The following is a 25,254-nucleotide window of genomic DNA, read 5'->3' as shown; positions in this document are numbered from 1 at the left end:
CATTGTCCACAGAGTAGTTCTGATTTAGACAATTAAAACATATAACTTTGAATACCAAATTGATTCATTTATAGGCTAAAAGAGCACTCAATTTAGAAGAGACATTACAGAAACATTTTTGGATGCCAAATAAACCCTGTCTGATTTATTTACATAGACTTTCTCCTGTTGGCAGTCCCTTCTGTCCTACAAGAAATGCAAAGTAGGCCTTGCCTTTTTCTATGGTAGAAGGTATGGAAAACTTCAGTGGTCTGCTACAATCAACCAAAATATCTTATCCCAAAGAGATGATTGGGATAAGTGGAAATCTAATGGAGGATGAATTTTAGCAATGAAATTGGTCTTTATCTATGACATTTATCCTTGTTAGACAAAATGATGCTAAGGGAGAATTGAGTAGGAAGGGTGAAAACAAAAGGGAAATGTCCAGGGCTGATAACTCTTTAATGAAAAAAGCAACTCTTCTCTGAGCCCCTCGGCCCCCAGGGACATTCCCTACTCCTCCAGGCACTTACTAATGCTGAAGAGCAGCAGTGCCTTCATGCATAGGAATTCCTGGGGGGTGATTTGGAGCCATCCAAATTCTTGAGAGAGGTGTCTCATTCGGACACATTGGCTGTACATCCGGGACTTGTGCATGCGGTACCTGAGAAAGAGACACACAGAGGAAGGAGGGAAATGAAGGAGGTTAATAAGCCCAAGAGAATGTTTCTCGATGCTCTCCCCTTGCCAGGTTCTCCAAGAAGAGCTTGGTGTTTCTCTTGTTGGTACTTTAGTGGCAAGAAAGAAGGTTGTTATCAAACCCCCCGCCCCCCCCCCCAAAAAAAAATCCTGACATTCTGATAGCTACTCATCTCTCCTGGTCAGGATATGGGTAAACACATGGGACTTCCAGGTTCATGCGCTCCTTCTGTTTCCTGAGACAGAGATAGACAAGTCTAATCAAAATGGGCCAGGCACATGGTCTCCCTGACTACATTTTCAATATCCTAGCTACATCCAGAGCCAGAACATGCCTCCCAGGTATCCCAACTTGTAAGATTTATAGGAGACAGGACTTAGAAATCAACTCTTAAAGTAAGGATACCAGGATTCTTAAGTGACTATAGTAGTAGTTTTTTCTTGTCAATTTCCCTGCCTCTTGGCTTGAATGCCATTTCCCATACAAAAATTTTAAATATTTATTTAAATGCTCCTAGGGAAGAAGATTTCCCCATTGTCACTTCAAAATAAGTTCCAATGTTTATCAAATCATCCAGTAATTTTTTCTGAATGTTTACTGTAAAGACCCCCCTGCTGAGGGGGAGATTACACTATCATATATTGGCTGTTCCTTACTACAGTTTGGGAGTTATAAACAGTGTGAACTGTTTTCATTATAGTGACTTGTGAACAGATCATCACATTATCACCTAAAATTATATAGGGAAGTGGCCAAGCTTCTTATGGCGAGCCAACTCTCTTTTCCATGACTGTCTATGGCAATCATCTAAGAGAAAATGCAGCCTCCTCCAGCTAGTAGGCATTCTTGGTTTCAGGCACTCCATAAATTGTGTGTGTGTGTGTGTGTGTGTGTGTGTGTGTGTGTGTGTGTGTGAGAGAGAGAGAGAGAGAGAGAGAGAGAGAGAGAGAGAGAGAGATTATATATCTTGTGGATAAAGTAAAAGGAATATGACACCCACTTAAATGGTGAGGAAAAACAACTCCCAGATTGTGACTGAAGGACTGAAGGCCGTGGTTTAATATTTTGGTTCCCAAACCACTAGCATGGTCCACAACCTGAATAGTTCTGGCACTAGGTGGATGGAAGCTCAACACTCTATCTCAGATAAATTTTGCCTGGCCTTGTGAAAGGGGGAAGGAGGCAGATGGTGTAGAAATATTCAATTCCAACTGGAACTCAACTGGAAAGAAGTATTTAGGTAGTATCACAAGTCAATTGACCAAAACACTGTTGCTCCAAGATCTTTCACTATAGAGGATTTTTGTTGTTGTTGTTGTTGTTGTTGTTGTTGTTGTTGTTGTATAGAGCATTTTAAAATAACACATGCTGACCCTGGGGCCTGGATCTGTTCTGGTATTTATTGTACTTCCAGGCCTCTGTTGATAAAAACACTGTAATATTTTTACCTACCATTAATATCATGCTCCTGGCATGCAGGACTGCTGTAACACTTCTTTAAGCCCCCAAAACAGAAATTTGTGAAAGATGGGGGAGAAAGGCAACAGAAAAAAATTCAGAAAAGATAGGAACAAGAAATGGGGAGAAAGGGCTAAAAGAATAAGGAGATAGTTAAAAGGAAGGAAAGGGAAAGAGAATAGAAGGCAGGAAACATGGGGTCAATAATTGAATCCAGGAGAGCAGAGGTAGTTGGGAGTAAAGGAGAGTAGATAAGAAGGAAAATGAAAATTGTAGAACAATGAACATGGTGCCTGGCAAATAGAAAGTGTTCAATAAATTACATACTAGTATAGGAAGGTGCCATTATCATAATATTCACCATTCAACAGATGAGAAGAATGAGATTAAAGGAAGTTAAGTAATTTATCCAAAGTCACACAAGTAGGGTTCAAGCTCATGACCCTTATATGTGTTTCCCAAAAAGAGATCAGGAAGAAAGAAAAATGCAGGGCTTATAATAGGGTTTGGTATAAGAGAGATCAGCAAATGGGTTGACTCAGATTCCTTGTCTTCCTCTTTGGAATTCAGTCTCCCTATTACTAGTACCTTAATGAGGCTAATAGCAATTAGTGTTTTTCAACTAGAGAATTACTGTCTCCATATTGTGCTAAAATGTATCAAGGAAGTTTAGACTGTCACAGTGACTGGAGTTTTATTTGGTATATCATGGACAGGTACCAGGAATGTTAAATATATTCCAATATGTGGGAACTTCTTGTTCAATGAAAAACTATTCCTCCAAAAATGTCAACAGCATCCCTGTTGAGAAACATTGGTTTAGATGTTTTTAGGAATCCCAAGAGCTCTGGCATAGTGGGTTCCTATGAGAAGAAGGGGAGATGGAGCACCTATTGTTTCAGGAGCTCTGGGGCTTGATGTGTTTAAGACCATGTGAATAGTCCTATGGTATCTTTTATTTGGGGGGGGGGTAAAAGCATTTATTTTTTTAGATCTTTATTCTTGAGACTATTAAAGATGTCTCCCCTATCCTCCCCCATTACACTCCTCCACCCATATCCAGATTTCACCCTACAACAGGCCTTCACTATGGGTCCCTGTGTAAAGCAAATGTGCATATAAGTTTTTTGGTTAACCTCTTCCTGCCCCTCTCACCCCTTTGCACTGAGATTCATCAGTCTGTTCCATGTTTCCATGATTCTGGTTCTATTTTATTAATCAGGGTATTTTACTCATTAGATTCCTTGGTTATTTTGAATTTTAGATTCAATTGTTTATATATAAGTATTTATTGCTATTTTATTGCTCATATTTTTATATCTTCTTCTTCTCCTCTTCCTCCCCCCCCCTTCTTCCTCCTCCTTCTCCTTCTTCGACATTTAATATTTCATGTAATACTGGTTTGGTTTTTATGTACTCCTTTAATTTTTTTCTTATGTGTAAAACTCTCTATCTGACCTTCTATTCTAAATAATAGCTTTGCTGGGTAGAGTAATCTTGGTTGTCAATCCTTGATTTTTATCACTTTAACTATTTCTTGCCACTCCCTTCTGGCCTGCAAAGTTTCTGTTGAGAAATCAGCTGGCAGTCATATGGGTGCTCCTTTGTAGGTAACTAACTGCTTTTATCTTGCTGATTTTAAGATTCTTTCATTGTCTTTAAACCCTGACATTTTAATTATGATGTGTCTTGGTATGGGTCTCTTTTGGTTCTTCTTCTTTGGGACTCTATGCTTCCTGGACTTGTAAATTTATTTCTTTCACTAAGTAGGTGAAGTTACCTGTCATTATTTCTTCAAATAGGTTATCAATTTCTTGTTCCCTCTCTTCTCTGTCAGGCACCCCATAATGTGAATGTTGGTACACTTGAGGTTTTCCTAGCGGCTCCTTACACTATCTTCATATTTTTGGATTATTTTTACTTTTTGCTCTTCTGACTGGGTGTTTTTTGATTCCTCATATTTCAAATCCCTTATTTCATCCTCAGCATGCTCTACTCTACTATTACTTGTAAAGCATTCTTCATTCCAGTTAGTGTATCCTTCATTTTTGACTGGTCCTTTTTCATGCCTGATGTTCTCACTTATTTCCTTAAAATTCTCACTTAGTCCCTTAAAGTTCTCATTAACTTCTTTGAGCATCCTTATAACCATTATTTTGAATTCGGTATCTAGTAGTTTGCTTCCTTCCATTTCATTTAGTTATTTTTCTGGAGATTTATTCTTTCTTTTATCTGTGACATGTTTCTTTGTCTCTGTATTTTTCTTTGTGGTTGCTTCCCTATGTTTGTTTCTATGTATTAGGTAGAGCTGCTACATCTCTGGGAATTGGTAGAGTGGCTTTATATAGTAGGTGTCCTGTAGGACCCAATAGTTCAGCCTCCCTAATCGCTTGATCTGAACACTCTATGTACACCTCTGTGTCATTTGTGTACACTTTTTGTAGTTGAGCCTTGAATAATGTTGGCATCACTGGGAGGAATTTATCCCCATAGCAATTGGCTGTGAGGACCAGCTGTGTCTACAGTGGGAGAGTTGCTATGCAGGAGACACCCCTATGTAACAGGACTTGCTTCAGTGGGGCTTTGGTGTTTACCAAATCCAACCCTTTAGTGTGTAGCTTATGGATGTGGTAGAGTTGTAATCTGGCATGGTCTGAAACTCCATTGGGTACACTAGCTCCAAGGAATCCTGAGAAGTGTAAAGTTAGCCACTGTCTATGCCATGCCTGTGGCCACCCAGCATGAGCTACAGAGCAATCTGTAGATGGCTGGTACATGTGTTGGACTAGTATGTATTCAGGAGAGGCCAAGCTGTGAACCTTGTAAAGTTGCACTAGTATCAGGCCTGGGCCACTTATTAAGAAGTATAGATCACATTGAGTCCAGGTGACGCTGGTTTGAGAGGTTTGAGGAAAGTCTGAAGCCTGATACAGAACAGGCCATTCATATTGAAGAGACTACAGTCAACTTGGGTGGGACAGGATCTCAGGGAATCACTATGGTAGGGCAAATGACATGGGCATACCTAGAGTGCCCAGCTGTGGTGACTAGGGAGGCTGATCCACTGGGCCCTACAGGATACCTACTACACAAGGCCAATCTATCAATTGATGGAGACTCAGATATGGTGCCTGCCAGTCAGCTCTGTTGGGGGGGGGGTGTCCCAGAATTTTTGTCTGTGAGAAAGCTGCCACCAAGTTCTTGCCCTGATGATAGACAATTTAGTTCCTCCTTGTTTCTCCCTAGATTTGTTCAAGCTGCTGCCTCAGCACTGGAGCTCAGAGCAAGTGAATCCAAAAACATATGTGCACTGGCACTATAAGAGGAACTATGTGGGTCTCTGGCTGCCTCCCTGTCACTCAAGCACAATCCCCACTGTTTTATACAGCCCAAAGTTACAGGTACTTCTCTTCCAAGCTCTGGAACACTGGGCTGAGGGCCTGGAGTGTGGCTTGGACCCCTTGCTCCTCAAGGAGGGTCTACTCAGCCAAGATATCCCTCCTGATTAAAAACATGCCACCCGTGGGTGTTGGACCAGCCAATTCTACACCTCTTCCCCTTCTACCAGTCTCAGTGTGCTTCCTTATTTACTTCTATAGCTATAGGACTTCTATTAATCCAGATTTCAGGTAGTTCTAAGTGATGGTTGTTCTGTATTTTAGTTGTAAATTTGATGTTGTTGTGGGAGAATGCTAGTACTGGCGTGTACAAGCACCACCATCCTGTGGTACCTTTTTGTTGTTGTTAATACTCACCTAAGTATATTTTCCATTGATTTTTTAGAGAGAATGGAAGGGAAGGGGAGAGACAGAGTGAGAGAAACATTTATGTGAGAGAGACATATCCATTGGTTGCCTCCTGAATATGGTCTGATCAGTGCTGGTGATTAAGCCTGCAACCAAAGTACGTGCTCTTGACCAGAATCGAAACCAGAATCTTTCAGTTCCAGGCTGATGCTTTAATCCATTGAGCAAAACTGGCTAGGGCTATGGTATCTTTTGATGAGATCTATGAGAATGGGTCAGAAAGCTGAGGTGAGGTATCACGTACTTATGCAAAGCCAGAGAAGGAACTTTGAGATTTAGAAAATAGGCAACTATCATTTTGTAAAGGTCGCAGGGCTCTGAATGGTGAGCGTATTGCAGGTGCATAGGGAGTTGATTCAATCACTGGAGAGCAATAGGAGAATGGGTGTGAGAGATTAACATAAAGGGGAATTTTAAGGCCTGCCCCAGAAGATGGTATCTTAGGTAACTCTTTAGAGATTTGGAAACCACAGAACAGGTCATGCCAATAGCCCAATGGTTATTCTTAGCTTCTGACTAAAGGGACTGGATGGCTTGAAAAAGGGCATCTGGGGGTGCTTATTTTCCTCCGCATTGCTGTACTAGAAGGAACTCCTGGCCTGTAGAATTTATTTTAAGGCCCTTCTCAGTTGAGGGCTAGAGAGAAGGGAAGGTTAATTCTTGCCCTGACCAAAAAGATTCTCTGTGATGAGACTAGTTCAAAGTCCTTGGGAATATTTTCTGACCAGCTACATTCACAATGCCATCGAGGCATGACAAACAGTAGAAGTGGAGAAGAATATCACTATTGAAGAAAGTACCAGAAAAGTACTTCTTTTTTTATTTATTGTCTATTATGGACCAGACATTTCATAGCCATTAACTCCCATTTTAGTCATCATAAGAAGCCATTTGAAAAAGTTCTCTTTAGTTAACAGATGAGGGAACTGAAGGACAAGAAAGTCAAAGGCCATGCCCAAAAACAATGATAAACAGATTTTTCTCAAGATAAGTATAATTTCAAAATCTGAACCTTGGGAAAATTCATAAATGATAAATAGAACTAATGGCAGGGTAAGCATTAATTAAACCTATTTTTAAGAGAAGAAAAGTGACTGGGCCAAAGTCACATGGCCAGAGTGATGGAGCTGCTCTTCCCCATCACTAACTGCCATGAAGTGCAAGAACTTGGGGTTACACAGAAATATTTTGAAATCTGTTGCCAACATGCACTAGTTTTTTTAACTTGGGTGAGTCACTTTATTTTGTTGAGCCTAATTTTTCTCATTCATTAATATATAATGACCTGCTGATCAGCCAGTAACTATGATGTATATTGACCAGGGGGCAGATGCTCATTGCTGTTGTTGAAACCACAGGCATGGAAACATGAAACAGATTGATGAATCTCAGAGGGAAGGGAGGGGAAGGTGGAGGGCCAGAAGAGATTAACCAAAGATCTTATATGCATACTAGAAGCCCCATTGGTGCACTGGTAGGGTCCCTCAGCCTGGCCTGTGCCCTCTTGCAATCTATTATAGTACCCTTGGGGATGTCAGAGATCTGGTTTCAGCCCAATCCCTACAGGCCAGGCCAAGGGTCCCCACCAGTGCATGAATCTGCACACTGAGCCTCTAGTTATCTATAGAAAGGGGATATCTGGTTTTCATGAGGATTCAATGAGAAAGAATTTAGAAAATATCTAGTATAGTTCTGGCATAAAGGAATTGATCAACAAATGGTGACTGGCAGTAGCCCTTGATGTAGCAAAAGGGACCAAAGGAATTTTAGCCCTCACATCTAGAGTCCCTATGCCCATTCCCTATGCTGGTCAAAGTGAATGGAAAGGACCTTGATATGAGGTTTTGAAATAGGTTACAAATCATGTCAGAAATATGGCCAAAATACCAAGGTTGGGTCTTTGGTGTGAAAGGGATGGCTTCAGAACCAACCCCCATGGCCTCCTATCAGTTGACCTTCTTGTCAAGCAAAGCCATCTCAGATTATTGAAGCTAGAAGGGGTCTCTACTGCCTAATATATGGTATAGGTTAAATGGGCTAACCACCACTGTTACTACAATCATTACCATCAAACAGACATGGCCAGAATGCTGTGTTTATGTGATTTCTGGGCCTATAAACACTTACTCATTGAAAACCAGGTCAGGGGCAAAGTAGAGCATCCTGGAGTTGACATTGGTGAAGGACCGCCATCCCATGGCAAACACCATAAGCCCCATCCATGAGTACTGAATGACAGCCATCTGGTCATCCACATGCAAGTTTCGGAAGCCTGAAGATGGAGAAGAGACAATGGTCAGACTGGGCAATTGTGGGCTGGATGAAATCTAGGTCTCTGCTGTCCTGAAAATCCCTAGTTCTCAGACAGTACATGAAGAGCCACTGCAATCACCAGTGCTGGGGAGCAGAAGGAAAGTAAGCTATCTGGTGGAAATAATATTCCTTTCCTTCTCTATTTCACTGAGCTGCTCAAATGAGATGATGATGGAGGCAAAAGGGGCACTGTCAGTTAGAAAAGACAAATCTAGCACTTATTGACTATTTTTTAAAAATACACTTTTTCTAAGCATGCTACTTATATTAACTCATTTAAACCTCACAGCAATCCAATAATGTAGGTACTGTTATTATCCCCATTCTATGAATCAGTAAAAGTGAGTCACAGAAAGGTTATGGAACTTGTCCAAGATCCTGAGGCTAATAAATGGCACATCAAGGTCCAAAGCCAAGCAGCCTTACTCCAAAGCCTGTGCTCTTGATCACTATGCCTTTCTTAAGATGCAGTATAATAATCATTTCTCCCACATGAACAGAACTATTCAATTTATAAAGCTCTTTTCTAGCTATAATCTTATTTGTCCCTCTAACAATTTTGGGAATAGTTTATTATTACATAACATATGGTAGATGCTTTTGACAACCACTGTCTTTTCCACACTACAACTGGGCTCTTTATTCTCTGACTCTCTTCCTGCCTTCCACTTTCTCTCTATTGTTTATTTTTTCCAGCAAATAGCCAACTCTACTGCTATTTTTGCCTTACTTATACATAAACAGGCCCATCATTACCTGCCTGCTTAGACTAATCTCTTGCTATTTGCCTTCTCATAATCTAGGTTCTAGATTTTCTGAAAAACATACAATTTTATGAACACAACATGCTTTCTCATGCCTCTATATCTCTGCACAAGCAATTGCCTTTGCCTGGAATGCCTTCCTCCTTTCCTAGGTTTTCCACATAATAAACATGTACTCAGCATTCAAGTTTTCACTGAAAGGCTACCTCCTCTGTGAAGCTTTTTCCAATTCCCCCAAGCAGAAGACTTAATAATTCTTCATTTACATTCTCAGTAAACCCACCTAATTATAGCATTCATTACACAGTATTAGAATTTATCTATGTACACATCTGTCTCCCCCTTCCCCCCACTAGACTTGGAGCTTCTTGAACACAAAGACCACCCCTCCTTATTCATATTTTCTTTCCTAGTACATAGCATAATTCAAATATTTGAGTAGGTATTTAAAAATATTAATTAAATGGACTAAGAACCCTCAATTTATTTTAATTTTATAAAGTGGGATGAGCTCCAAATTACTTCCCTTATGCTCAGAGAACAGAGTTTCCCAGATGCCACTTCTACTGCATAAATAGTTATGTTCTCATGGAGGTTTCTAAATAGTTGGATGCTTAAACCATAACCTCAGAGTTTTTAATTTATCTTCTCTCCAACAGTTCCAGAATTATTTGAAATTTTGTCTTTCTATACCTCATAAATTTAGATAATGCTTCTAACTTTCTTACTGATGACCTCATTTGTACCTCATAATAACCCTAGCGAGTAGGTGATGTGACACTTATTTTGCCAACAAGGAACTTAATGGCCAGAGAGGTTAACTTATTTCTCCAAGATCATACAGCCGATATATGGCAGTACTACCATGTTTCCCCGAAAATAAGACATCCTCTGAAAATAAGACTTAGCGCAACTTTGGGAGAAAAAATTAATATAAGACACTGTCTTATTTTTGGGGAAACAGGGTAGTACTAATGTGTAGTTGTTCTAATTCTAGTCTACATTATGGCCCAAGTGGCCTTGAATAAGGCTTTGGCCTCTTACTGTGAAGCCCAGGGCTACAGAACTACAGTAACACTATAAATTATAGATTATAGGTGTAATGGGATGAGGAAGGAATTTGGAATCAGGAGGGGACCTAGGCTTTCAAGTTCTAGCCCTGCTACATTCTGAAATGAAGTATATAATTTCTCAGAGCTTCAGTATATTTTATCTATAAAATGTCAGGGGGAATCCCCTACTTAATGTGATTTTTATGAGGAACACATCGGATAATACATATCAAACTTCTCTGTTCTCTATAAATTTTCCTCTGAATAGCAGTTATTAGAAGGAACACTTATCTTTAACTCCATAAGAATTGGATTGGTTGTTGATGTTTCAAAACAATCTTTGAACCCCAGAATTTTAGGATTAGGAGAATCCTGACAGAGCTTATGTTTCACTGGTTTCCAAACTTTGTTCCCTGGAGTCCTAAGATTCTGAAAGAATAACTTGAGGCTTCCCTGGGGGTAGTGAGGGAGAGGCATTGGTTTAAAATCAACCAGCTCTAGTAGTATCTGTGTATGCTGTTTTGAGAAATACAAAGTTTGGCTGCTAAAGGAAAGTTTGTATAATGCTTAGATAGAGGATCTTTAATCCTATATAATAAAGAGGTAATATGCAAGGTGGCCACCCCCATGTGATAAAAAATATCCACCCCCATGTGGTCAAAGATGTCCACCCCCATGTGATCAAAGATAGCTGCCCCCATGCGGTCAAAGATGGCCACCACAAGATGGCCAGCAGGGGAGGGCAGTTGGGGTGACCAGTTCAGCAGGGGAGGGAGGGCAGTTGGGGGGGCAAGACTGCAGTGGAGGGCAGTTGGGGGCAACCAGACCCAAAAGGGAGGGCAGTTAAGGGCAGCCTGACTGGCAGGGAGGGCAGTTGGGGAGGACTGGGACACCAGGGGAGGGCAATTGGGGGCGACTGGGCCTGCAGGGGAGGGAAGCTGGGGGTTACCAAGCCAGCAAGGGAAGGCAGTTGGGGGAAATTGGGCTGGCAAGGGAGAACTTAGGCAGGCATCAACCAGGCTGGCAGGGGAGTGGTTAAAGGGTGATCAGGCTGGCAGGCAGAAGCAGTTAGGGGCAATTAGGCAAGCACACAGTGAGCAGTTGGAAGCCACCAGATTGGAGAGGCTGCAGGCTGGGCTGAGGGACACCCTCCCCTAGTGCATGAATTTTGTGCACCAGGCCTCTAGTATTTTAATAAACAGTTCTGTTTAAAAAAAAACAGATAGTCTAAAGAAAAGTGTTTTCCCCATCATTGGAGGTATTCAAGCAGAAGTTAAGACAATAACTTTGTATTTATTTCACTATCACTGAATTCATCGAACATTTCCTCCCACTATGATTCCTAAGATATTTTATAGAGCACTAAAGTTCCTTAAAGCAAAATTTGAAAACCAGTAATTCAGTCCAAAACACTCTTCATATATTATACAGGTAAAGAACCTGAGACCATAAAGGGAAAGGACCACATAATATTTTACAAGCAGAATTAAGACTAGAACCTAAGTGTTCTGACTCCCAAATCCATGCTCTTTCTACCATATTATATTATAATTGCATGGTATGGTTTCTCAAGTTGATATTGAAGACAGAATATCAGTCAGGCTCAAAATTATCTTAAGGCTTATAAACACTATGTCTACATAATCTGTGATTATGAGGAAAACTTCACACTATTTCTGTAGATTAAACACGATTGCTGTGTGCTTATGTGAGGTGTATGGGATACTCTATAATGCTGCTCTACTCTTTGGTTTCTGAGTTTTACTTTCATTTTTTAATCATCAGTGTAGGATATATTTTTCATTGATTTTTAGAAAAAAGAGAAACATCTATGTGATAGAGAAACATTAATTGGTTGCCTCTCATATAAGCTCTGAATGGAAATCAAACCCATAACCTAGGTATGTTCCTTGGCTGGTAACCAAAACCACAACCTTTTGGTAGGAATATGTTTTAACCAACTGAACCACCTAACCAGTGTGTTTCCTTATTTTTAAAGTGGGGATTATATCATTCTCTACCCCTGCAGGGTAATGGTGAGAATTGCATGATTTAATGAAAAAGAATGGATAGGACGTGATATCTTCCTTGACCATAGGAGCATTCACTAAATATTATCACTTTTATCCCATGCCTCCACTTTCCTTTTCCTTACCAGGCAAGGCCTTGGCCCACTTGACCACATGGACAAGCTGTCTTTCACCCAGTTCATTGAGGCTAGAGAGCAAGGCTGCAAAGGAGTCAGGCTGGTTGTTGTCATGTCCAGCACACACCACGCCTGGTTCAATGGCTTCCAGGACATTCAGAAAGATAGGCTGACACTCGTAGCCTTCAATGTGTGACACCGCCAGCTTCTGGGTTGGCTCCTCAGTGGGACTGGTGGCGCTGGAAGCCTCCCCTTCCTCCTGAAGTTTCAGATTACCAAGTTTCTTCAGCTTCCGGGCTATTGGGAGGAAAGGGAAACTTGGATTTATTAAAAGTGATTAAAAAAAAAAAAAACACACAGTGCAGCTACTCTGTTAGAAAACCTTCATGCTAAGAAAATAAGGATGTTCATTCTTCATGGTCAGAGATTCTAAACTCCTTGGAGACAAATGCTCAGTTTAGCACTGGTTGAATGCATGATTCTTTACTAAACTAAAAGTTCATATTTTTTTCTCCCTAATCACCTTGCAAGACAGGCCTAGAATATCCTTGGAGTGGACTCTGCATAAATGAAGGCTTCAGTACTCACATCTAGGACTTTCATTGAATTATTCAGATATATCCACAATTCATTCATTTATTCATTCATTCATTCAACAGAGATTCAATGTTAAGACTTTTCTTTTTTAAAATATATTTTTATTGAATTGAGAGAGGAAGGGAGAGGGAGAAAGAGATACAAACATCAATGATGAAATAAAACCATTGATTGGCTGCCTCCTGCTGCTCCCTACTGGGGATTGAGACCACAACCCAGGCATGTGCCCTTGATTCGAATCGAACCCAGGACCTTTCAGTTCTCAGGCCAACACTGTATCCACTGAGCCAAACTAACAAGGAAAGCCTTTTCTTCTGGCCTTAACCTTGTCTGATAGTGGATAAATTAATACCCCTATGCAGTTAAAATGTCAATTCAGTAAATGTTACAACAGAGGTATTAATAAAAAGACAACAATTACTCTGCATAGGTGGGGTCAGAAAAGGCTTTACGGTAACATTTGACCTGGACCTTGAAAAATGATGAAGGTTTCACTAAGCAGAGAGGAGTAGAAATGATGAACAAAAGCACTGAGGAGTGTTGGGGGGAAATAGTAGAGACCAGTGTGGCCGGAGTATATAATGCTTGTATAGAGAGACTGGCTATTTATAAGGTTGAAATCAAGATTAGACCTGATTTTGAAAGGGCTTGTATATTGTAATGAGAAGTTTGGGCTTTCTCTTATAAGTAATAGGCACATACATAATATTTGAGATAAAAAAGAAAGATGAAGTTGTGTCTAAGTCTAGCATGTCTAGCAGATTGCTAGCTAAAGAGACTAGAAAGGTAAACATCAGAATTAATTATGAATTAATTATGTGGTCCATAGGGGTATCTAAATAAAATGTACAGTGACTTTTATCTCTCTCTCTCTCTCTCTCTCTCTCTCTCTCTCTCTCTCTCTCTCTCTCCCCCCCCCCTTTACACACACACACACACACACACACACACACACACACACACCACAAACACACTCTGATAGTTAAAGGTCTCTGAACATGGAAAGGTTGCCAGGCATGCATGTTATTGGAGATTATCAAGCAGAGACTAGAACACAATGGTTAAAAATTCAAGCATATCAACAGAGTACTGGAAGTCCTAGTCATAGTAATCAGACAAGAAGAAGAAATGAAAAACACTCAAAATGGAAGGAAGAAGTAAAACTGTCATTGTTTGCAGATAGCATGATATTATACATAGAAAACCTTAAAGACTCCACCAACAAGCAACCAGATCTAATAAATGAATTCAGCAATGTAGCAAGATACAAATATTCAGAAATCAGTGCTATTTTTATACACCAACAATAAAATATCAGAAAGAGAAACTAAGAAAACCATGTCATTTACTATTATAACACCAAAAGAAGATGAGGTTAACTAGGAATAAATTTAACCAAGAAGGTAAAATTACCTATTCTCATAAAACTATATGACATATTCATATCATTAGAATGTCGATGTTACCCAAAGCAATCTATAGATTCAACACAATTCATATTAAAAAACCAATGGCATATTTCACAAATTTAGAAAAAAAAATGTTCCAAAAATTTATATGGAACCAAACAAGATCCTGAATAGCCTCATCAATCTTGAGAAAGAAGAGCAAAGTTATAGGTATCACAATACCTGATATCAAAATATACTACATTGCCATTTTAATAAAATCAGACTGGTACTGGCATAAGAAAAGACATATACATCAATGGAACCCAACAAAGATCCCAGAAATCAACCAATACCTTTAGGTCAATTAATATTTGACAAAGGAGACAATAGCTTATAGCGGAGTAAAGAAAGTCTCTTCAATGAATAGTGTTAGAAAAATTGGACAAGTACATCAAAAAATGAAAATAGACTACCAAGTCACATTATACACAAGAATAAAAATTTAAAAAATGTATAAAAAACTTAAATGTAAGTCACAAAATCATAAAAATCCTAGAAGAAAACAGGCAGTAAAATCTCAGACACCTCTCATAGCAATATTTTTGCCGACATATCTTCAACAGCAAGGGAAAATTTAAACACATGGTACTACAAAAAACCAAAAAGCTTCTGCACAGCAAAATAAACCATCATCAAAGTGAAAAGGAAACCCACTGTATGGGAGAATATTTGCCAATAATACTGATAAGGGGTTCATTTCCAAAATATATTAAGGACTTACACAACTCAACAACAGGAAGACAAACAATCCAATTTAAAAATGGGCAAAGGACCTTAATAGACACTACTCCAAAGAGGACATATAGATAGCCAATAGTCATATGACAAAATGCTCAATGTCAGTAGTCATCAGAAAGTAAATTAAAACCACAATGAGGTATCATCTCACTGCTGTCAACAAACAACTGTGTTGGTGAAGATGTGGAGAAGAATGCAGGCTGTTGCAGCTACTTTGGAAATCAGTATGTTATTTCCTCAAAAAGTTAAAAATGGATCTGCCTTTTGACTCAGAAATCCCACTTCTAAGAATCCCAATGAACCTCTGTTCATAGCATCATTATTTACAACTAGAGGCCTGGCACACAAAATTCGTGAATGGGTATAGTCCCTAGGCCTAGCCTGTGATCAGGGCCATTTTCCCCAGTTGTCAGCAGCCAACCTTGCCCCTTGCTGCCACCCACCTGGGTTCCCAGTTTTCCACTGAGTGATCGGAGCCTGACAGCAAGGTGGGGAGAGACTGAGAGGTCTACCGGTCCCCACCCCTGCCATGGGTGCCCTCTATATGTGGGGTGACTGTCAGGATGGGGGCCTTGTCCTGGTGCCACCCACATCCCCTCCACCCACCTTGGTTCCCTGTTTACCATCAGGCGATCAGAGCCTGATCACCAGGGGAGGGACAGAGAAGTCAGCCATTCCTGCCCTCTTGCCGGCCACACCCCTACCATGGGTCACCCTCTATGTGTGGGAAAACTGGCAGGGTGGGGGCCTTGGCCTGGTGCCACCCACATACCACTCACTTCTTGATCCCTGTTTGGCATTGGGCGATGGGAGCCTGCTGGCCAGGAAAACGGACCAAGAGGTGGTCAGTGCACCCCATAGTGACTTGTCGAGCAGTCGTTCTGGTCATTCTGCCATTATGGTTGCTAGGCTTTTATTATATAAGATAGCCAAGATCTGGATATAGCCCAAGTATCCATCAGTAGGTGAGTGGATAAAAATGCTATTATATAATAGAATACAACATGGCCATAAAAAGAAGAAATCTTACCTTTTGAGACAACATGGATGGACCTGGAAATTATTATGCTAAGTGAAATAAGCCAGTCAGAGAAATACAAATACCATATGATCTCACTTACATGTGGCATCTAATGAACAAAATAAACTGCCAAACAAAATAGAAACAGAGTCATGGATACATGGAACAGACTGACAGCTGTCAGAGGGGAGGGTGAGGACTGGATGAAAGTATCTGCCAAAGAACATATATGCATAGCCCATAGGCACAGACAACAGTGTAGTGATGGCTACAGGGAAAGGGGGCAGGGGCTTACTGGGGGTGGGTAAATGAGAAGGGGAATGGGGACATCTTTAATAGTGTTAATAATTAAAATAAAGTTAAAAAATAATTCAAGCTTAAAGCATCAGATGGAAATTTTAAAAAATGTCTTTGAATGTCCTTTCTCATCCTCAGACTACCAAATTCTATCATCTCAATTTCCACTAAAGAAATAGCAATTTTCTGGTGTTGCAACATTTGCCACTGAACACTATAACAACTTCAGATATTGTGAGATATTAGACCTATAGTGAATATGCACTCTAAGTCACATGTTGATTTTCTTTTTTTTTTTATCAAAGAGGAATTTGAAGGGCTGAAATACCCAATAGTAACAAATAAAAGAATTTCCTTGTTTCTCATCTATCTGTAAAATAGGAACCATGCTAGGAGGCAGCCAGTAGGGAAAAAATGATAAAAAATAACACTATTTAAAACAACAATAACCCAAACCTCAAGCCTATGAACCATCTTCTCCCCATGCTCACATGCACACAATTTAGAGGTCTTTGGGCATCCTAATGTTTACTTCCCTAAGATTTATATTGGCACAAATAGAAATAATTGAAGATGTTATTACTCTGAGCCCTAGTATAGCCAGATACACTGAGGTAGACCATAAACCACTTTATCTCTAATCTATTTAAAGTTACAATAATAAATTTTAAAAGGTATAAAACAAAGAAAGAAGTGGATTGCTCAATTTAAATGGATAAATACAACAAAACCTCCTGCTGATCTGTTTCTGGCATCTGCAGAAATTCTTACTTATCTGAAACAAATTTTCAGGTCTAATTAGAAAAATAAGTCCTGCAATGCAAACTCTAATCATAGTGTAACTCAATGTAAGAATGCATCACATATTTGGATCAACAACTAGAATAGAAGAATAAAAACTAGTGGGGTTGGTAGTGCAAGAGGAGCACAGAAGAACCTCAGGGTAAAATAACAAGGGAGTCTGAAAAATCAACCCAGATTGGTAAGATGACCTTGTTCAACAATAATTTCTGTCCAGCTCGGGCACACTCAACAGTAAGAATATATATACACCCATTGCCAATTCCCACTTTCCACCCACAGAATAGGCTGGAAGGTATGGTCCAGGCTAAATCTATCTTCTCCCGGAACTTGAGACCTGGACTCCATAATATCTTGTCATCTAGTGAACCTGTTTCTGACATGAGTTCTTGTAGGCAGCTCTACAGACTGGTAGTTCCTACTGGATCTGCTCCCCTGGTAGATGTTCTAGTTGTAGACCCTCTTTGTCCCCATTATTGGCACTTTATGGCCTTGAGATCAGGAGTTGCCAGACCATTTAGTCCTCTTCAAGCCTGGAAGACGACTAAATATAATTAGCTCCATGCCTGAAGTAACAAAGAGAAATAAAGATAACTTTTCTTCAGGGCCTTCTATGTGCCTCACTTCATGCACAAATTACATCATTTAATTCCACAATAATCTTTGAAGGTTAGGAATATTTAAGTCTTTTTTTTTTGCAAGTAAGTAAACTGAGGTTAATACAGCTAGTAAAATTTTTAATCTAATAATCTGAACCTGGTCTGTTGACTACAAATCCCATGTTCTTTTTACTATCAAGCTGCCAGTCCAAAGTGTCTGAAATCCTGAACCTTATCTCTAGCTTTAATAAAAGAGCTGAATAATAGGGCTGGGGTTGTATCTTATCTGCATTCTATCCACATCTTTTACTCAAAAATTCATTAACTAGTATTAAATCTGGGAGGGCAGAGGCAGAAAACTATAAGAATACTCTTGTCATGTGTCCAAAGTCAAAACAGGTTTGGGGTACTATAAGAGGCCTAAATATTCACAGCATACAAAACAGGAAGGGTCCTTAGAAATCATCTCATCTACGGGGTCACAGATTCAATATACCTACGGGATCTATACAGGTAATGCAGTGGTGTGTGTGTGTGTATATGTGTGTGTGAGTGTGTGTGTGTGTGTGTGTGTGTGTGTGTGTGTATGAGAGAGAGAGAGAGAGAGAGAGAGAGAGAGAGAGAGAGAGAGAGAGAGAGAGAATGAATGGTGGACACTTTTCTGCCCTTGCCATGTTCTTGTATACACACACACACACACACACACACACACACACACACACACACACCTGGAAGGCATTCATATAATATTTAAATATTTACTGAAACTAATCTATATTCCAAAATTGAATTTAGTTCTTAGTCACAATTTGGGGACTTCTGACATTAATCTAAACTTTCAAGTCAAAGATTGGGGGGGGGGGGGGGCAGGTGGCTGAAGCCAGAAAGAGCAAGGTTGCTGTACCACAACAGCTCTCTTTTTGGCTAATTTCTACTCTATCTCAGTACCTGCCTCTCTGAGCTCCTTCTATATTTGCACTATATAATATAATACAACTAGAGGCCCAGTGCATAAAAATTTTGCCTGGGGGGTGGGTGGTCCTTCAGCTAAGCCTGCACCCTCTCCAATCTTGGACCCCCTCGAGGGATGTCCGACTGCCCATTAAGGCCTGATCCCGATCAGGCCTAAACGGGTAGTCGGACATCCCTCTCACAATCTAAGACTGCTGGTTCCCAACTGCTTGTCTGCCTGCCTTCCTGACTTCCCTAACCACTTCTGCCTGCCAGCCTGATTACCCCCTAACCACTCCTCTGCCAACCTGATTGATGCCTAACTGCTCCCCTGCCAGCCTGTTTGCCCTTAACTGCCCTCCACTGCAGACATGGTCACCCCTAACTGCCCTCCCCTGCAGGCCTGGTTCTCCCCAATTACTCTCCCCTGAAGGCCTGGGTCCCCACCAACAGCCCTTCCCTGCAGGCCTGGCTACCCCCAAATTCCATCCTCTGCCAGCTTGGTCACCCCTAACTGCTTTCCCCTGCAGACTTGATCATCCCCAACTGCCCTCCCTTGCAAGTCTGGTCCCTCCCAACTTCCCTCCCCTGCTGGCCTAATCACCCACAACTTCCCTCCCTTGTGGGCCTGGCCCCTCCCAACTGCCCTCCCCTTCTGGCCATCTTGTCGCAGCCATCTTGTGTCCACATGGGGGCAGCCATCTTGTGTATTGCAGTGATGGTCGATCTGCATATTACTCTTTTATTAGGTAAGATTAGATAGGATAGAGGCCTAGTGCACAGGTGGGCACCAGCTGGTTTGTCCTGAAGGGTGTCCTGGATCAGAGTGTGGGTTCCCTTGGAGTTTGGGGTGGCCTGGGCGAGGGTCCTGTGGTATTTGCTGGCCAGCCACACCCCCCAGCGACCCAAGAAGAGGCCCTGGTAACTGGGATTTATTTATCTTCTACAATTGAAACTTTGCAGCCTGGATCAGAGCCAAGCCTCCTGCTTGCTCCGTGGCAGCAACCATTTCTGTTGGTATTTATGTATCTTCTATAATTGAAACTTTATAGCCTTAAGCAGAGGCCTGGGCCAGCCATGGTGTATGGAAAGCTTGCCTTCCTCCATCACCGGGGGTAACCCTAGCCTCCTGCTTTTTCCAGCTCTATGGCTGCTGTCATTTCTGTTTGGATTTTTGTACCTTCTATCATTGAAACTTTGTAGCCTTGAGTGGAGGCTTAGGCTGGCAAGGGCAGGTGGAAAGCTTGGCTTCCTCCATTGTCAGGGAAACCCAAGCTTCCCTCCTGTTCTCTGTGGCAGTAACCATCTTGGTTGTGTTTATTTGCATATTCACTCCTGATTGGCTGGTGGGCGTGGTTTGTGGACATGGCTTGTGGGGTGTAGTGGAATGATGGTTAATTTGCATATTACTCTTTTATTAGATAGGATAGCCACTAGCTACATCTGGCTATTTGAATTTAAGTTAATTAAAATTAAAAATATAGGCCTGGCCGAGACCGGTTTGGCTCAATGGATAGAGTGTCGGTTTGGGGACTGAAGGGACCCGGGTTCGATTCTGGTCAAGGGCATGTACCTTGGTTGCGGGCATATCCCCAGTGGGGGGTGTGCAAGAGGCAGCTGATCGATGACTCTCTCTCATCGATGTTTCTAGCTTTCTATCTCTCTCCCTTCCTCTCTGTACAAAATCAATAAAATATATTTAAAAAAATAAAAAATAAATAAAAATATAGGCCTGACTGGTTTGACTCAGTGGATAGAAATTCGGCCTGTGGCCTGAAGGGTCCCAGGTTCAATTCCGGTCAAGAGCATGCACCTTGGTTGTGGGCACATCTCCAGTAGGGGGTATGCAGGAGGCAGCTGATCGATATTTCTTCTTTCATCGATGTTTCTAACTCTATTTCCTTCTCCCTTCTCTCTATAAAAAAATCAATAAAATATATTTTAAAAAATGAAAATATAATTTCTTAATATAATTAGCCACATTTCTTTTCAAGTGCTCAAAAGCCACATGTAGTTAGTGCCTTCTATATTGGACAGCAGAGATATAGAACATTTCCATCTTCACAGAAAGTTCTATGGAATAGTGCTGTGGATCAAACTGTTCTCTGAGGAAGCTGTCCCATTTATCATGCCCTATTCATGCTATTGATAAAGAAGAAAAACAGCCAAAGAATTTTACACAGATATATCTATCATTTTTTTTAAGTGAAGGGGCACACAGAGCAATTGGTGGTGGTACAGTTAGTGAGGCATGCTCTGCAACCTTTCCCGTACCAACAGTAATTCAGATATCAGTGAGTTGATGACTTGTGGACCTAAACAAATTCATTACAAGCAAGACCGATATGTGCAGAGACTGTGGGGAGAATCCATCAATATGAAATAATTCCCTTCTCTGTGTAGTGCTAATGAGAACTTGGTTGGTATTTTTACATCCTGCTCCTCTAGACCTATGTAGCATCTGCTTGAGGAAGAGAAGCCACATTCCTACTTGCGTCCAGGACCTGGTTAATGTGTTGTCCCTGGCCACAGTGGCTCAAACTGCACCAGGTGTTCTGGCCTCTCTGCCTGAAGAGGGTGAGTGTACTGAATATAAATGAAATCAGATTCTATTCATTCTGCTGGGGATCTTCTGTTCTCTCTCTACAGTAAAGGCTGGCATGTTGCTAGACTAAGAATGCTGGGCAATGAAGCTTGCTAGTCTCAGCTGTTATTCAATGCCCAAGGGCTTGTTTTCGTTCATGAAGGCCACCCCACACCCCTCCTGCCTCCTGCACCTGAGCCCCAGAGTCATATCTAATTCTTTCATGTGAAGTACAGGCCTTCTGGCCCCTGTGTTATTGCAGAGACACATAGTTTACTTAAATGGAGTGGTGAAGTAAGGAGAAAAAAGAAAGTAAAGGTGGATAGTTTTAGTGTTGTGAGTTGCTTTGCATCAATTCCCTGTCTTTCAATTTCAGAACAGAGATGAGAAAGGTACTTCCCTGTCCCTACTGGCTCTTTAGGGTATTGGAGCACCTGACATGGTGCCTGGATACTATGGGGAACTCACTTTTCAGCCTGGTGGCATTAGATTCCTTTGAAAAATCTCTACAGCACCAGAGAAATATTTTTCAAATCAGAAATTATTAAATATGCCTAAGGAAAGGTAGATGTGATTAATATGTAGCTTTTGTAGCCACTGTGACCTTTAGGCACTTTTGCAGCTTCATTTCCTGCTACCTCAAGATAGAGGCTTCCTCAATCATGGGCATGGGAGAGGCATGGTGAGTCGAAGTTTCCAAAGCCTTACAAAGTTTGAATCTTTCTCCCTAAGTCAAGGATGTTCCTCTTCCTCATTTAGAGCACACTTTCTGTGGTAGGTAGATTTCTAAGATGGCCCCCAATATTCCCAACCCCTGGTGAGTAGACACATTCTTTCATTTATTTAGATAACACTAATCTAAGTGCTGTCATGAGAGAATAAGCAGAAGTGATTAAGGCTGCAATTCAGTTGAATTTAAGGGTGGTTATCCTTGATGGACCTGATGTAATCAAATGAACCTTTAAAAGACATTGGGCTCTTTCTAGAAAGACCTTCATGGAGTTGGGGGTATTTAAAGAGGGAAGATTCTCTATTGTTGGCTTTGAAGGTAGGGGTATACATGGGAAGGAATGAGAGCAGCCTTGAGTAGCTGAGAGCAACCTCTTGCTGACAGCCAGAAAGGACACAGGAGCTTTAATCCTGCACTGCAAGAAACCAAATCTTACTATAATAACATGAGCTTGGAAGAGGACACTGAGCTCCAGATTAGAATGCTGTTTGGCCAATACCTTGTTTTCATCCTTGTGAGATACTGAGCTGAGAATCTAGTCATGCTGTGTCAGTCTTCTGACTTAACAGAACTGTGACCTGATAAATGAGTACTATTTGAAGCTACTAGATTTGTGGTCAAATACTATGCAGCAATAGAAAACTAATACTCTTTCATTATAGAAGTGTGGTGTAGGGCAAGATAATAGGCTTTGGAGTCAATCTTGTGTTAAAATCCCAGCTCTGTCAATTAACTAGTTTAATAACTTTGACTCCTTTGCTTAGCTTCTCTGAGATCTAGTTTCCTCATTTGTAAAACAGGAATGCCCTGACCTAGTGCTTAGAATAATTTGGAGAATGAAATAAGAGAGAATATCTGGCAGATAGTGAGCCTTCAAAATGGTTTCTTCACTCTTTATCCATTTCTAAAGAGTAGAGAGTGAATAGCTTGCAAGTGACCTAACTCAGGCATGGGGGAAGATGGACAGCAAAATTAACAGAAAACCAGATAGAACAGAGAAAGGAAGGGAAAAGTAAGAGGTTCCGAAATGAAAAACAGTAACAGAGTTTCTTCTGGATATAGCTACCTATAAAATTGAATTCAGATCTTAAGTGTAACTCTAAATACTAAGTAAACATGAAGGTATGTGTGGTGCCGTGCTGCAAATCGGTTGTTGAAACAGACTAGACTGTGATTATGTGAGTATGTGTGTGTGTGCAGATGCTTATATATAATAATGCTTAAATCTAGGTGCTCAAACACCTTCACTAGTTGGGCAGATAAATGTAAATGAATAAAACAGCCTAGTGAACATAGAGTGAGCTTGGGACAATAAAAGTGATTGAAACCCTGCTTAGGAGCAGTCTACATCAATTTTCTAAACAAAGACTGTGATGGACAAACAGAATTCTGTGAGAGAATTTTGGTCTGGGGAACTTCAGTATACAGTTCTGGTTTAAATCATGCCAGCCATCTTTCCATTTACTAGGAATAGACTCAGGGCATGTCACTGACTTTAGGCTTGGAAGGTCAGAGAAACACTGGATAAGGATCCAGGTGACCTCACTGCATGACCTCAGAATCATCTCTTTCCCTCTTTTGCTCATAGTTTCCTCATCCTATATAATCCTATATAATAAAGAGCTATTATGCAAATGGTTGTCACACCCTCCCACCCTTGCACTGGGTTTGGGGGACCTGATGCTGGGACAGAGGACCTGAGGCTGATCCCCCTGCCCAGGCACAGGGGCTGGGGCTGAGGCTGCACACCCCACCTCCCCACCCCACCTGGTGGGGCTTGACAGAGGATCTGAGGCTGCACACTTGCCTGGCTGGGCTTGTTGGGAGACCTGAGGCTGTGCTTCCTGCCCAGTGGGGCTTGATGGGGAACCTGAAGTTACACCCTCCCACCCTGGTGCCAGGGCCAGGGGACCTGAGGCCAGGCCAGAGGACCTGAGGCCACGCCTCCCACCCTGGCACTAGGGCCAGGGACTGAGGCTACATGCCCCTCCTGGCTGGGCTTTGCAGGGGAACTGAGGCTGTTCACCCTGCCACAGCACTGGAGTCAGGGGACATGAAGCCATGCCCCCACCCAGTGGAGCTTGATGGGTGATCTGAGGCTGTGCCCTCCACCTGGCAGGGCTTGATTTGGGGTCTGACGCTGTGCCCCCCACCCCAGCACTGGTCCTGGGGGACCTAAGGCCAGTCTGGGGAACCTTAAGCCGCACCCGCACCCCCTGCCTGGCGCCAGGCCCAGGAAGCTGAGGCTGCACCTCCCGCCCAGTGAGGCTTTATGGGGGACCTGATGCTGTGCCCCCCCATCCGGTGGGGCTTGACAGAAGACCTGAGGCTGTGCCCCCTGCCCTGTGGGGCTTGATGGGGGAGGGGCTGGCCAGGTCTGGGTCTTGCTAGATTTTGAGGCATGACCAGGTGGGCAGGGACTTGACTTTGGGTCCCATGGTGTGCCCCAGACTCTGACAGGAGGGAGATTTTCATATACATTTTACTAATTTTCTTTCATCTCTGACACTTCTATTATGGAGAAAGGGCAAATAGCAATATTAAAATATTTCCTCTAATTAATTACCTTTTAATGTGCATTAATTTCATGCACCAGGCAACTAGTATATTTATAAAGGGTAATAGTTAAAAGCAGAATTTGAAGTCAAATTGTCTTAGTTGTAAGCTTGGCTCTATTGCATACTAGCTGTAAGACTTTGAGCAAGATTTAGCCTCTCCGTATCTCAATTTCCTCATTTGAAAAGTGGGTATAACATTAGTATCTAATTAATAAGGTATTTAACAAGGAATATAGAAAACACGATGGTGTCTAAAAGTAGAAGGAAGATTCTATACTACTAAAAGGACCTTCTAAAACTGAAACATATTGAAAAACATACTGAGACTATGGGGGCAAAATGCAACGATAACATCAAAGTTCTAAAATGTTATTCAGAATAAAGAAAAGGTGGTGGTATTCAGAGTCTTATTGCATCTTTGGCCTTGGACATGTTCCCTTAATTTCTCATAAACCTCTATTTTCTCCTCTGTATAATGGTGACAATGTGGCCTGACTGCTGCATAGGACTATTATTAGAAGGAAATTAGATGATTTTAGTTAAAATGCTCTGAATTCTGTAGAGGTGCATGCCAATGGGAAGGTTATGAAACTTTCTAAGAATAAAAATGGATATCTAGCTAAAAAAAAAAAATTGAAAAAATGCCTACTTTAGCAACCTATAAGAAGTATTATCTTCAATCTCAGGCAACTGGACTGAAGCCAAA

General features: G+C 41.3%; 1 protein-coding gene across 4 annotated transcripts in view; it reads right to left on the bottom strand.

The window, feature by feature from the left end:
* Positions 1–25,254, bottom strand: part of AR (androgen receptor) — a 332,554-nt gene that overhangs the window by 31,866 nt on the left and 275,434 nt on the right. For all 4 annotated transcript variants that reach the window (XR_014793689.1, XR_014793690.1, XR_014793691.1 and 1 more), the window contains exons 4-6: positions 12,231–12,518; positions 8,074–8,218; positions 516–646 (exon numbers count right to left, since the gene is read on the bottom strand). Coding sequence is in view for 1 of the 4 variants with exons in the window: in XM_084869493.1 (XP_084725619.1) it covers positions 516–646; positions 8,074–8,218; positions 12,231–12,518 (564 nt within the window). In the remaining 3 variants the exon portion in view is untranslated. The remainder of the gene's footprint in view (positions 1–515; positions 647–8,073; positions 8,219–12,230; positions 12,519–25,254) is intronic.

The sequence above is a fragment of the Pipistrellus hanaki genome (assembly GCF_964339955.1).
Source record: "Pipistrellus hanaki genome assembly, chromosome: X".
In the NCBI taxonomy this organism is placed as follows: domain Eukaryota; kingdom Metazoa; phylum Chordata; class Mammalia; order Chiroptera; family Vespertilionidae; genus Pipistrellus; species Pipistrellus hanaki.
The sequence above is the reverse complement of the archived record's forward strand: the minus strand, read 5'-3'. Positions and strand labels throughout refer to the sequence as shown.